This window comes from Pezoporus wallicus, unplaced genomic scaffold (genome assembly GCF_028554395.1).
Source record: "Pezoporus wallicus isolate ANWC-B61680 ecotype Strahan unplaced genomic scaffold, APGP_CSIRO_Pwel_v1 contig_8705, whole genome shotgun sequence".
NCBI lineage: Eukaryota > Metazoa > Chordata > Aves > Psittaciformes > Psittacidae > Pezoporus > Pezoporus wallicus.
In genome coordinates, this window is record NW_026638439.1 from 3,112,852 (window position 1) to 3,127,867 (window position 15,016).

The following is a 15,016-nucleotide window of genomic DNA, read 5'->3' on the forward strand; positions in this document are numbered from 1 at the left end:
TTGTGGTAAGCTTCCCTTTCACTCAGTTTTGCTGAGGTTTGTTGCTGCAAACACTTCAAAATCACAGAATATCATGATAACAAAAATATTTATTGCTTATTCAAGAAAAAAACACCCAACTTCTTTTTACTGTTTAAGAAGGTAGAAGAAAGTAGACATGAAAATGAAACATGCATATCTTGCAGGAGGGAAAAGATCGGATGGCAGTTCTCATAAGAAAGGAAATTTGAGCTGCTATTTGGAGATAGCCAGTAAAGTTAAGGGTAAGGGTTATTACAATAGAGATATAAGAGAAACAGATTACAAATAGAGACATTTTGGCAGTGAACAGGGTCTCCTAGCAGAGATGGTGAATTATCTGTAATGATAGTAAAAAGAGAGAAATATTCTCTAGGTGTTCTGTTTCATATCGATAGGCCACCTAATAACTCACAATTTACAGGTGAAAAGAAAACTTTCTATCCTGCAGAATCCTGATGTGGAAACTGTGGGAGAGAGCAAACCTGCTGGTCAATGAGACCAAACTTCTCTGAGCCTCCAGTTCCTTATCTGTAGGATACTTGAATTATGCTCTTGGTCATGCTAAGCAGAAATGTTGTGGGGTTGTGTCAGTGCTGGTTTTGAACTTGGGAATTGAAAGTGAGTAGCCTATGGTCTGCAGTGGTAGTTTGAGTCAGAAAGGGGGCAAAAAGGAAGATGGTCTCAGTTCTTCCTGCCTTTCCCCATGGGGAGACCCAGCCTTGCTCAGTGCTCCTGTGCCCTGGGAGCAGAAGGAGCATGCTGTGTCAATACAGGCTTTTGGTTGGTGTCCTCTGCACGTAGGTTAGAGCATGCAGTGATTGCAGTTCAGCAAGACCACAGATTTCCCCTTCAGCTGAACACACTGAAATTTGGGGAGAGGAAGGACCTATTGAGCTCTTCTGTTTTCAGCTAGGTGCCTTGGACAGTCCCAGCATCGCTGCTCTGGTTGACCCTGGCCTTCCGGGGCCCTATGCATACAATGAGTAAATCCTGTGGCAGCAAACAGACTCCTAGAGCTGAGTCCAATGATCCTACGCAACCGAAATGGAGAGCTTCCCCTTGCAGGGAACCAGTTCTTGGTCCAGCTCACTGGGACCTGAGCTGTGGCCACGGCATATGAAGTGCCAGTGGGAGCCCTTCCCTCCTGCTGCTCTCCAGGGCTTTGATTCCCGTTTGCTCTTCAGACCAGAGGCTACCGGGCAGCACAAGTGTTCTTCCTCTCCACAGTTGCTGTCAGCCCTTTGCCTTTCACATGCTCAAACCCTGCTCCAGAGCTACAGACATGACTGATTCTAAACAAGTACAATTAATATATCTAGCCAACATCTGACTCTCATTAGAGGAAACGTGTTGAAAAAATAGATCCCAGGTTGGCTGTGATTTATGGCTTGGGCCTGCTATCCTTCACAAGCACTGGCGAAAGCTTTTGCGAAGGGCCAGAACATAAACTACTTAGGGAAACTCAGTATCCATGTAAAAAGGCTGGAAGGGTCAAATCAGACAAATTACAGAGGGGTGGAGATGCAAGCCCAGGCTTGCTGTCCCCTACTGAGGGCCACCTGGGTAGGCATGAGATATCCACGTTCCTATTTATGCTGTGGAATTTGACTTGAAGTTTCTTCTGTGCTGGAGTTTGAAAGTGTTACTGGGTTTTAGCTGTCAAAAACGTGTATGTGTGTGGCAGTAAGTGGGTAGAGGGATCAGTGGTCTGGTGGTTTATCTCCCAAGTGTCCAAATACAACATCTGGGGCACTCACTAAGTTGACAGTAGAAGTTAGCTGTGCTTCCTACTTCCCTTGGTTGTTTTGAGCTTCTCCTTGCAAAGGAACGTGGTTGCCTGGACTAATTTAGCTGACTTCATCCATGGTCTTCCAGATTTGTTCAGAGACTGCTCTGAACTTCTCCTGGAGAAAGGTATCTTCTAACTGAGGAAAGCTGGACTCCTGCTTCCTTTGGAAAACAAGATATTCTTCAAACTGGCCCTGCTCAAGTTGCGTGTTACTGATGTGTAAGTGCGCCCGTGAGACCTGCTTGGAGTAACCCTGACTGTGTCCCTGCTCTCGCAGAGTTAAAGCTATTGTGTTGTGTTTCATGGAGCTGCTGTTGTGTTCCTAGTGCTCTAAATGTGGGCTGTTGGCGTAGCTTGAGGCAGCTCTGGTTTGTTCCCCCAGCCCTGGGGATAACAGAGTTTGTCCTCTTTGTGTATGCCATTTCTGAAAAGTACAATGGAAGTAGTGGACTTCACTAGACGGAGAGAGAAGAACTGCTAGGCAGGTTGTGCACACTTGCCTATTTCTGTCTATGTAACACTAGGTCCTTTTTCATCATCTAACCTTTGGTCCTTTACAGAAGAAACATTACACTAACAACGGATGAAAGGACAGCGAGACTTGGATAAGGAAAGTACATTGTTTAGTGTCCCAGGCAGGTTGAAGCATGAGTTGCAAATGCAGTTCTCATGTCCCAAAGCCTGACTGTGTGCTACGCCCCACTGCACTGCAAGGTTGAAGTTTCTTGTAATGGCAGAATATGGTCTTGGAAAAACTGGCTGCAAAGATTTTATTTGTTTAAACAAAGGCTTTGTGATTCCAGAATTCTCTCCCCTTTCATATGCTATAAACCACCTCCTCCGCCTCCCCTCTGAAATATGAATTTTGGAGTAATCCATCAAGAAAAAGACAGACAGAGCCTTGATCCCTTGACTTCAGTTGAGCTGTGCAATTTATATCTACTGAGCATCTGGCTGCAGGGAAACCAAAAGCCCTTTTAATATTCTGCAGAGACTCTGGGTATACAAATGAGCGTGGGCTGTCAGAGCTGAGAAATGGGGCAGAGATGCCAAGAGGTTTCTTTGCCGTTTTGCACAAAACTCTGACCTGTGGCCGCATGGTGACGTTGGCTTGGGGTTGGGTTTTTTTACTGCCCTCAGTGCCGCTGCAGTAACTGTGCTGGCATCATTAGAGCCCCCTTGCTATAAAGCTGTTATCATGCCTTGCTTGTTATCTCAAGTCAAGTGAGGACTTTGAGGGCTTTCACCCTTGAGCAGCTGAAGTGTGCAGCTATTTAATGATGAAGTTATGCAAATGCTGCAATGTGGGAATGCCAAGCTAGCAAGGCACCTGAAGTCAGGCATTCCCACTGGTAGTCACTGCTTGTAGGAGTGGATCCAGAGTGGAAGCTGCAGGCTTAGAGCCAAGTGCAAAGCTGCAATGTTGGAGGCGCTGGCTCGGCCTTTACTCAAAGAGGGGTCATAGGTGGCAATCTTTGGATCAGGGTTAAGTGGGTCACAGAGTACATGACTTGTTATTTTACAGCACATGGAGTCCACCACATCTCTGATATGGTAGACTTTTCTTTTCCTGCAGTTGCATTGCTTTACCTGTGCAGCTGGAGAGGGGGAATAGGAGGGTGGGAAGGGAGAGGTGTGCTAGGACAGTAACAGAGACATCGTGGAGACAGACTGGGTATCATGCAATATGCTGGTACAGGCTCATGTTCATTATCTCAATTATCCTCCCTGCTGGAATATTTCTAAAACAAATCCTACCATGTGTTTTGAGGTTGGGCTTCACAGAATGAAATCACAACTCCTTTCTTGGAGTTTAGCTACAAAAATACAAATCTGCCAACTAGGGAAATAAACTGTGGTTCTGTGTAGCAACAAGTGATGGATTTCTGCAGATATGAAGAGTGTCTGCTCTGGAGTTCTAGGTCAGAGAGTATGTGTATTTGTCCCAGTGTTCTATTCGTTGCATGTGGAATAATGATGTGAGAATCTCAAGCTTGTTTAATAAACTGCTTTCACCCTGTTCAGAAAATTCAGCTTCACAGTTTCAGGTCTTGAAACCTCCAGCTATCAGGATTAGATACTATTTAGTAGTCAGGGAAGATATTTATTGGCTTGTTTTGTCACCACCATTGTGAGGCTTTCTGCAAGGACAGATACCAATCCCAGCCTTCAAAGCAGCCTGATCCCCAGTGTGTTGTGAGCAAGCTTTGAATGCAGTTTCTGTAGCTGCAGTACTGAGCGTTCATCTCTGTTTGAAGGCATGGTCCAGCTGCTGGTTAGCCGTCCAAGCAATGTCACAAGGATTTGTTGGCAGGAGGCTTGCCTTAGCAAGAAGATCTTTTTTTCATTAGGATGTCTACTTGCTGGATTAGTTAAATGTGTTTTGGGTCCAGGCTAAGTACCTTGGGTGTGGATCTGGGTTTCCAGGTATTTCAGAGAGGAAAGGATGGAGTTCAAATCCAACTTGAGCTTAAGCAGTTCTCTTTCTGACCTGGGCTGTGTTTTCCGTATGTTTCAGCAGGCATCACTGACATGAAGATGATATTGGTACAAATCTCACCATCCAGTGGCACTGCTGCTTCCTCCCCCCTTATGTCATTTTGTTCATTCAGATCAAGTGCTGCAAATGCACCTGAAAGGGCTCTTCAAGAGCTATTTAGGAACAGAGAGCTGCTGGACTATGTTGTTCCTACACTGTCTGGCAGAGACAAGAGTATCCTCCCCAGGATGCAGGTTGATTCACCCCTGGGTAGTATGAGCCCTTTTTTATGAGCTGAGCTCTCCAGAGAGGGCTTAAATGATCAATCCATCACAAGTTACGCACAGAGATGGTTTTCAGACAAGTCAAGTCAGTCTCTCTAAACCTATGGGAGTTATTAATATGTGCAAGCCAGCAGAAGGGAGAATGGGACCCCATATTTTATTTGCTCTGTAACACATCTGGTACTCCTTCTGGCTCTTGGGACCACTGGATTTATACAGCCTTATCTTTCTACAAGGATGAGCAAGATCAAAAGCATGAAGTGGGTTACATGCAGGATGTAATTCCCTGTTTTACACACTACAAGCAGATCTAGACCAAACAAGCCTCACCCATTTCCTTCCCTGTGGGACAATGTACTTATGGCACTTGCTCACTTCATGAGCCAATTAAAGCCAAAAAATATTGCCCAAGATATCTTGTAGAGAGCAAAAATAAATGTTATTTCCTGTTGGATAAAAGAAAGTCAATGTCAGTATTGACCTGTAAGGAAACCCCTCAATCTAAGTGCTCCTGAACCATCAGATGCTCTGTCTGCAAAATGTTGGGTATCAAGAGGTGGAAACTCTATGTCTAGCTCCTTTGGGAAGCCACACAGCTCCTCATAGAGGGTCAGTGAGAGAATTTTTTGGGAAGGTTTGTGCAGTGGGTGATTGGTTGCTGTTAGCACTTAAGCAATCTTCTTAGACTGTAAATCACTAACGTGGAACAGCCAAGCTTCCTGGCCCTCCGAGCCAATGTGCTAAACTCTTTGCATGGCTGAGAGCCATCACTACATACCACGAGCCTCATAAAACTGGGAAGTATTTGTGGGTGAAGCCTGGAGAGATTCCTTGGGGCTCCTTGTGCAAAAGGAGACAAAGCTTGTTAGGGGGAACAACTAAGTCCTAGGATTCAGGGTGATGTTTGGTCAGGTCAAAACCCATGTTCACCTATTCCTATTCATAGGTAGGCACTGAGTTTACTCATCATCCCCTGCATTGCTACAACCTCAGCCTGAGCTACACCTGAATGGTCTATTAAGGGGCTTAAGAATTACAAGTCAGCATCCCCAGCACTTTGGAAATACCAGGGTTAAATACCTTTTCTGTGGTCAATGAAAACTGGCCCTGGCCCTTAAGGAGCCCAGAAACACACACACAGATGTATTTCTCCTCTGTGGCACATGAGATGGCAGTGATTCATCACCTGACTATGGATGGTTTACTCTCTGAAACATTTCATGCTGCAAGTCGTTTTCCCTTTTTTGAATCCTCTGTGCTTGAGAAGTCATGGTACTTGAGTGTCCAGCCTGGAAAGCTGCTCTGAGAGCTGGGAACAGGCAGTTCAACACTCCTGCAAAGTGCTGGGAAAGTGCCTTGTTGATTAAATCTTTATTCAGGGCTTCATCATCCCTCACTTGCTTTAAAATTGCTGAAATGCAAACAGAGGCAGAGCAGCAGGCCTTCTGCTTAGAGAAGTGATGGTCTTTGGATCAAGCAATCGTTTTAAACTGCACTCAGAACCCGTTATGTTAATGTTTGTTCTTGCTAAGGCACCCTGTCAAGACCCCTTTGGTGGTTGCTGCCTAACTGTTACTTCTATGCAGCAAAGTGAGATGGAAACCACTTCATGCTGCAGCTCCGGTCTGCATAAGCCCTGGGGTCTGTCTTAGATTTTGTTGCTGTCACTGAGACAGATGATTTGTTGTGGGAATGGTAACAGGGCCTGGGAGCGCAGGGATGGAGCAGGACTCCACAGAGACAGGCATTTTGTATATTCATTGCTTTCCTTCGTGTTTGATCACAATGTAGTGTAGGAGAGGATGCAGCACAGAGCTAAATGGAGTAGTGGTTGTGCAGCCTCGCGTCCTGTGAGGTGGGAGCATGTGCCGCACCAGCTTACACCAGTAGCAGTGTCTCTGCTGGTGACAACAGGTAATGCTGGTTGGCACCATGACAACTAATGTTTTATTTCATCTGCCTTCTACCTATAAGGAGCTAGGTTCCACACTCTGCCCCACTAAATATCCCCGCACAAGGTTCATGTAATGCGGCTATGGCTGCTTACCTGTGCAGTGGATTTGAATACTCATTTCTATCCCATAACTGATCTTGAATCCTGCGTGCCTTAGATCACACAGGGATCAGGGTCCGCAGGCTGAAAGCCATGGGGTAAAATACAAGGTCTGTAGGAATTTTACATTGGTTTGTTTTGCTCTTTCTAGAATGCATGAACTGCACGAGACTAGCGGATATGACCGAGAGGCTAAACACGCTCGAGGCCAAGGTAAGGACCTGCCTTTATTCTTCTGTTGGGCAAAAATCTCTGTGTTGCTGGTGAAAAAGATGGGGAGTTGGCAGCCCTGCAGAGATCTGGTGTCTGTCCTTCCATGCAGAGCGAGGAACACGCTGTGGTGGTGGCTCTGTACCAGGAACCCTTCTGCTGTGCACACAGGCATCGCTCACCTCTAACCTGGCTCCTTCCACTTCCCATGCAGCTGCATCTCTGCCTCCTTTCTTCTCTCTGGCTGCTCAGCTCAGCTCAGCTCCTCCCAGATAATGCTCAGAGCTCAGAAATAACATGCCCTATGTTGCCATTATTCCCATTGCTGTGCTTGCCTACTACAAGCCCCTTATGATGGGCTCACTGGCTCCCATGTAGTGCTGTGTTGGGGCTATGCTCACCACTGTCACAAGCGTGCAGCTGCTACTAAACAATAAATAGCTCATTGCTCTCAACTGGGACATGTTAGCTCAGGTTTTGCTTCAGAGACAGAGGGCAGAGAGAGCTGTATGAAAAATATCTTGCCTTCTTGCTGGTTGATAACATGGGGATATAAAGCAGTGACTGCCCTGGCCTGGGGAAGAAGCAGTCTGATTCTTGTCTCTCTCACTAAAAATTCCTCGTAGCAGCCTTACCAGTGTAGACTGTAACACAGAGGAGTAAGGGTACGTAGATTTTTGTAAGAACAGTTGCTTATTAGCCTGCTCTTCAAGTGCTTATCCAGTCCTGCTTTTTTATCCCTCTGCTGAAAGATGGGAGGCTTTCACGCACAGCTTAGTGGAGACAAGTGTTAAGGGGAGACCTTCACGTTGTGGGGTTTTTTTTCCCTGCAAATTGTTTTAATTTCTACCTACTGGGATTCAGATAAATTGTTCCAGTCCAGCAACAAAGCAGCTGAGTCAGTCATTCCCCTTTGATCTGTGGTCCCTCCTGTGACAGCCCAATCCTGGCTGTTAGATATACTGCATTGGTTCCTTTAAGGCATGTGCTGCTGTTATTATTCATTAACTGATGGTTATCAGTGACATAAAAGAATTTGGGGAGAAACCTTTGGGATGGAGGGGGGGTGGTTTTGAGGCCAGTGCATGATATTATGGTAATTTGGGAATTGTCTGTGCTGAAATGGAGTGAGCAATGTTGTCTGGAACTTCCTCAAAGCCTTCGCAGTTATATTTCACTACGGGAAAAGGAAGGGGTGGGGGGAGTGAAGTTCTGGGGAGCAGAATTGTTCAAGTGAAAACAACTGTTGTAGTGCAAAGGACAAAGATGAGCTGGATTGTTTTTCTGAACACTGGGACCTGGCAGGTTGGTGTCTTTTGGCAGCGAGGAGCTGGAGGCGTTTGGAGAGGAGACAGGGCCTGGTGACTGACCTCTGCGTGTGCAGTCCTGAATCCAAGACAGACATGAGACCAGCCTCAGAGAGATGTAAATCAGCCCTCCCATGCTCAGCTGTACCTTCCTTCACTTTCCAGGATTTTCTATATCTGGCTCACTGGAAAATGATAGCCAAAGAGTGTCCTGACACGAGAACGCCCAAGTTCTGTGGCTTGTGCTGCTCAGCACTTGTGTCAGGCAACAGTGTTTGAGAAGCTGATGGCAGCCTCAGCCAGGGCTCTGGTGGGGCTTCATGGAAGAGGAAGGAGGTCCTGTCTGTATACTAGAGAAGTCTTAGCCCAGAGTGAAACTGCACTGAGGTCAATGGGTTTGTCTTACAGATAGGAAGCTGGTTTAAATCGGGTGATGCTCCCATGACCTGAAAGCAACCTGCTCCCTGATGTTGGCATCAGCTGCTTATGGTATTTGGGGAGTGCTGCCCACTTGCCTTTGTGGCACATTGTCTCCTACTCTAACCTAGGACACTTGTTGTGCAGCAAAGCTCATCAAAGGGTTTACTTTTACAGAGGGGAATGAATTACTTCTCTAGTGAAGTACTAAAGGCTGTGTCTCTGTAAGGGTGCCTTCTGCAGCCCAGCAGTGTCATTATCAATCTTGTGGCTTCCACTTTGTTTGAAAAGTTGTGGATGCTGTGCAAAAATTGACTGTAGCAATTAAATGGAAAGTGAAGAAACATCACACAGCTGGTGCTGTACACAAGAAATCCACTGATTCTTTTTCAGGGTTAAGTTCAGTTCGATCTGTGTAGCCATGACCTCAGTTGTTACTCAGTAATAGCCAGCACCATTTAAAAGGTTCTTGCGTTTGTTTAGTATTGTCTGCATTCCTACTCTAGATTTTGTGGGAAGATCTCTATTTTGCTGGGTGATCTGGATATGAAGCTGTCTCTCAGTTCTCCAAACTGTCTTCTTGTAATGTCTCAGTTCATCACAACAGCCTGAAGCTGTTCAGAGGAAGGCAGGAGTGATTGGATGGGCACACACAAGTGTGGAGCCTGGCCCCCCTCTAAATTCGCTGTCATCTTGTGCAAAGGCAGATGCGGAAGTTCATCCTTCCTATGAGCAGAGACAGAGTTTTCTGGCACGGTCCCACTCCTTCTAGAGACAGCTGAAGTTGAGGAGTTTTGCTGCCCCTGCTCTCTTGAATTTCAGCCCAACATGACCATGGTGAGCTTGGGGAATGGCAGTGGGTAAGATCAGCCAGCTCAGCATAGCCAGTCAGCTTCAGGCAGGTGAGGTCATTGGCACTTGCCATAAGGGCTTTGAGGCACGTGGACCTTGGACAGACTTGTAAATACTGCAAGGCTTAAGGGTGAGAGCAGATGTGTGGAAAGCTGCCTCTGAAGGCACCTTGGACCTGGGCAGGTAGGTGCTGGGTGAGGGGGTTTGCTTTAATAGAGCAGGCTAGGGACAAGTGAAAACCAATCTCTTTCTGAGACCTCTGCAATAGGGACAAGGGGCCCAGAGCTTTTCTTGGTTATGTGTGAGGGTATGTAAAATGCATGTGTGTCCTCCAGTGGCTGTAAAGCGCAAGTTAAAGAAATGTAGACTCACTTGTGGAAGAAGAGGCTGGAAGGGTGATTTCTTCCTTCTGTACCTCCTCTTCTGCAGACTTTTATAGGTGTCCCCCCCAAAAATGGGGATCTAACCAGAAATGGTCTCATCTTTCTTACTACAAGGATGAGGTGGTTCATCCAACTTGTAAGATCAGTGTCCAAATGAGGTAATAAAAGTAACCCTCTGATTTTTGTAATATGAGAGTTGGATCAGAAAGCAGGAAGCAAGAATAAACACAGAGCAAGTGGAATGAAAACTGACTCATTAGGGACCAGTGCTTGTATAGCCCTTGGAGAGGAGAGACTGAGACATGGCTGAACTGTGCAGCAGAACAAACTCTCCACGTGTCTTGTGCTTGCTTTAACACTGCTCTAGGTTGTCCTTGTGGCTGTAGGAGATCTTTCTGCAGGAAAGGAGGTGAAGGGAGATGGAATCAGGTTCCATCCTCATCTCCCCTGTTTCAAGTTACCCTGTCATCTCCCCAGGGTGGAGTTGGCCTGTTCCATTTGCTGGATACCAGACCCATTTGGGTGCCAGAGATTTGAAAGCTTTGACTGATGGTTTTGAGCTTGAAATCTCCAGGCCATGGGAATCTACATTAGAGAGGATTGTGTTGACCCTGGGGTCAAGGGCAAGAAAGTGTGCAGCCCAGAAGAAACTACCCCTTCCCCTGGCCCCAACACACCAAACCTTACTTCTTTGATGAGCATCTTACTTGGCATTGACATCGCTACAGCACTCGCTGACCCTGCAGGGAGCCCTAGTGTTGGGAGGGCAGAATGAACCCTGCTTTCATTTCATGTCAAGCTTTCTCCTTGGGCCAGCACAACCCTTCCTTTCTGAATTTCCTGAGCCTGCTGCTGCCCTCCTGTGTCACAGGAGTGATTCCAGACAAACTCAGGAGAGCTGCAGTGTCAGGAGAGAGCTGCTGCTGCAGCAGGAAAGCAGGCACCCACATGGAAATGCCTTCTTATTGTAACAAACTCCACCACGGAGCTACGGGCAGTGCAGTATTAATCCCAGCTTTTGGTTGGGGCTTGAGTGTGAAGCATTTGATCCGAGTTGATACAACCCAGTCTTATCTCTTGCCACCACTTTTGAGAAGTTTATGGCATCTCACTTCCAGCTTTAAGGCAGGGAGATAACATTACATATCTAGTGTCTGATGGATTCATTGTGTGATTGATAAATGACATGCATATTTTTTGCATGAAAACAGCCCTTGTAATGCGATTCCCCACACAGAAGATTCTGAGAGGTTTTAAAGAAAATCTTTGTACTGTGCACAGAGTTTGATCAATACATTGCTATTTATATGAAATCACCCCATTTGTTTAGGACAGATTGCCCCACAGCACCTTCACCCTGTACTTTTTCATTCTGAAGCACCAGGGCTTGGAGTTTTAATGTAATCACTATCTGAAATGTTCCTCTGTCTTCCCCTTCTTCCAAGCAGCTCCATGAGATACTGGCAGCTGTCGAGGATGTTTTATGGGGTTTGTATTTTCTTTCTCTGGTAGACAATAAGAGAATTCCCTGCTGGAGTGGGAAATTATTTGGAAAAGAGAAAATGTTTCATGGTACTGTGACATGGCTGAGGGATGGGGAGGGAAACCCCCATTGCTTGGCTGAGAGGCTGCTGCTGGTCCTGCCGAGTGGACCTTAGCAGTTGCTTGGTATTTCAAGGACTTTGACAGATTTTCCATGGTGTGCATGTGATTGCCACTAGCAGTTACCTGTTTCTTTTCTGTTCTGAACAGGAAGGTGACCTGTCCAATCTCTAAGGCTTCCTAATGACCCTGTGCAGAATCTGCTTCTCCAGCCCCAGTAATGCGTTCAGTTTAAGGGGTATTTGGGCTATTTCACAGGCAGCTCTATAATAACTGGTTTCTAGTAGCAATAACAACTTAAGCCCTGTAAAATTTAGTTTAATACTGAGTTTCTGTAGGTCAGTTAATAGAACAGATGTTCCCAAGAATAAAATGCAGCTTTCTACCTGATTTTTACAAGGGGGATCCATGAACCGATAGCATATGGTCAAATCAGATTTTGTGTTAGTGTTGATATCTGAACTTTGCATCTGTCTCATTGGCCTGTTTCTAATCAGCGATAATCATGCTGATGATTAGGACACATGGGGCAGGTTGGGTACTGGCCTTTCTCTCGTTTGGGCATGCTTTCAGAATGACAGATAAAATCCTTGCACTCTCAAACCTAGTCATTTTTGGATCTTATTTTTTATCACTGTTGGATTGAAGGAGCAATCTGTCCCCTGACGCTGTTCCATGTGTTTGGCCAATGCTGTAAATCATTTGCCAGAACCACAGAAAGGCTTCAAAGACCCCCTCCTGCTCTATCCCCTCCTGCAAAGTTTTTTAGTTACAAGTTTGGCATTTTTAGGTTAAAAAATTTCATATTTTAGTAAAATCACTTTGAAAGATTCTCTTTTCCTGTAGCATGCAACTTAATTTGCCAAGCAAATCCTATGTCTGCATTAGGAGCTGCTTCTGGTGTGTTTAATACCTGGGGACATCGTTTACAAGCTTTGTTTTTTAGTGAAATAATTTTCATAGAATCCCAGCCTGGTTTGTGTTGGAAGGGACCTTAAAGCTCATCCAGTTCCAACCCCTGCCCCGGGCAGGGACACCTTCCACTAGAGCAGCTTGCTCCAAGCCCCTGTGTCCAACCTGGCCTTGAACACTGCCAGGGATGGGGCAGCCACAGCTTCTCTGGGCACCCTGTGCCAGCGCCTCAGCACCCTCACAGGGAAGAGCTTCTGCCTAAGAGCTCATCTCAATCTCTCCTCTGTCAGTTTGAAGCCCAAACATGCAAACCTCTTCTTGATCATCAATGAGAAATAGCAGTAGAGCTTCATCAGGAAAGTACTTTTGCTTATACTAAGGTGAAGCAGGAAGGAACCAAGCCCCTTATCTTTTCAGTTGCGCCCCTCTCTTCTTGCAGCTTTTCATTTGGAGCCCAGCAAGAAGGAGAGCACACAAGGCATCTCAGCCTGTTTGAGCTGGCTGGCGTGCACATCAGCCAGAACTGAGGGCTCCTCACCTGGTGAGAAGCAGAGAGCTGATCTCAACACCATTGCTGAGAACAGATGTTACTTTGTCCAGACTGAGTTCATCTTGGTCTGGCATGGCTCCATGTCCATAGCACTGCTACAACCCCAGCAGGTAACAAGCAATAAATGGGGCAGAGAAAAATGATGTGATTTTGATGGTGGAAGCTTATACCCCAATGTATTTTTATCAGGTGTTTTAAAATAATGATGAGGAATCTGATTTCACTCTGAGCTGCTTTGAGCTCTTAGCACAGCATCGAAGGATTGCTGGATCCTTTCCACATCTAGGTTCTTTCCCTGGCTGTAACACTTCGGGGTGCCAGTGATGGCAGGCTGCAGGGGGCTCACAGCAGCAGAGGTAAATCTCCAATGTGTACCAATACAAGAGGCTCCCCAGGTGCCTCAGGATGCAGTTGACCCAGTAGGACCACTGCCAGCCTGTCCCTCACTGCTGCTCTCAAGCAAAGCCTCCATGGGCTGATGATCTGCTCAGTGTTGCCTGTGTTTATCTGCACTAGAAGGCTAGCCTGTGCTTTTGTGTCTTCTCTGCTCTGACTCCCCTCCAGAAGGTACCTGCTGATGAAACGGGCACTTTTTGCATCATCCAGTTTGGAAATCCCATAAAACTGTACAAAACCCCAAATACCTTTGCAGAAAGAGCTTGAACTGTGCAACCTGTGGACTTGTAGAAGCCTTTGGTCCACATTTCTGTCTTCCTTGCAATAACTGGTGACATAAACCTTACCTTTTGGTCTAAATTGGGTCACTACAATGAGATCAGCTATTGCTCCCTCCATCATTTATCAGTATAGCCAAAACTCCTCCATGCACTAATTATCTTGTCCCCTTTGGCCAAACGTCTAAGGTGTTGTAAGGATGAAGTCACCGAGGTTCTCTCTGGGCACCCAGTTCATCGGATTTTAGTGGACACTTACTGAATGTATTTTGGCTTTTGAAACCAAGCAATTGCATCTGCGTTGGAGCCTTGGGTTCACAGGTTTCATGTTGCTACAAGAGAGATACCATTCTCCATCAGGTTTTGTGAAACTCCCTGTTTAGCTGTGTCTTGATGAATGATTTAAAAACTTGTATTTTGCCAAATAATTTGCTATAAAGAAAGATATGTCCAACAAGTTATGCAATTACCATTATTAATCAGCTTACGTCTTTACAGGATTGAAGGAATCTTATTTTACACTGGAATTTTTAGCTGATGAGCTGGGTTCATGCAGTTTCTTTCCCTCCTCTTTAGAAAAGGATGGAAGGAAGTTAATTCCATCAATGCTTCAAGAGACCAGATATCCCCTGTTTATTAATTAATAATATCCATCTGGATTGTGTCAAATGATTCCCCCTGCATTTCCATGGATTTTTATCCAACGAAAAAGCATTCTGAACCCTGTTCTATCAGTTTTGAAATCTTTGGAAGCCTGGCTGTTCTTTCCTTGTTTCTAGCACCTACTAGTTACAGGACATCAGGAATGTGAGCAGAGGACAGATGATGGGAGGAGGCTGTGTTTGTGAAATCTTCTTTTGATGTGTGGGAACAACCAAAATAGGGTTCTTGAAAGCCACTACAAGCCAAAAAAAGTCCTCTGACACTGAACATCTCAAGAAGATGAAAACCTTCCTCCTGTTTCCATCGTCCCTGGCCTGAGCTTTTGATCTGACATAAGAAATGTGGTATGTGTCTGAAGTTCAGAAAGTTTATGCTGGCAAATAGAAAAGGGGGAGGTGGGTTGAGTAAGCTGGGACCGAGCTTCAGGCACATAACACTAATGTCCCTGCTGAGGGCCCTGCGCGTGAGCGGGCCCCACAGTGAAGAGCCAGGCTTGGAGCCACGGGAGAAGAGCAAGCGCCAGACCCTGTACAGAGGTGAGCGCGGCTCTCGGCGGGCCCCGGGCTGAGTTGTGCAGGCAGTGACCGCTGGCGCTGGCCTGCGAGCTCCTTGGCCAGGGCAGTGCATCATCCCTCCCGCCTTCCCTTCGCCTTCACACGCCATCTCCTACCCTGGGCCCGTCTCCCGCTGCGGTGTTGGCAGGAGATGTGGCCCCATTTCAGTCCTTTCCAGCTTTCTGACCCGGTTCAGCTGCGTCTGAGAGGTGGGGTCTGGAAACCAGAGACAAGCCCTCATGCCGGCGGGACCTCTGTTGCCAGAG

General features: G+C 46.3%; 1 protein-coding gene across 8 annotated transcripts in view; it reads left to right on the forward strand.

Annotated features, from left to right (window-relative positions):
* The window catches only part of COL26A1 (collagen type XXVI alpha 1 chain), a 172,119-nt gene that overhangs the window by 126,554 nt on the left and 30,549 nt on the right, over nt 1–15,016 (forward strand). For all 8 annotated transcript variants that reach the window (XM_057410751.1, XM_057410752.1, XM_057410745.1 and 5 more), the window contains one exon: nt 6,778–6,839. In XM_057410751.1, the coding sequence (XP_057266734.1) occupies nt 6,778–6,839 (62 nt within the window). The remainder of the gene's footprint in view (nt 1–6,777; nt 6,840–15,016) is intronic.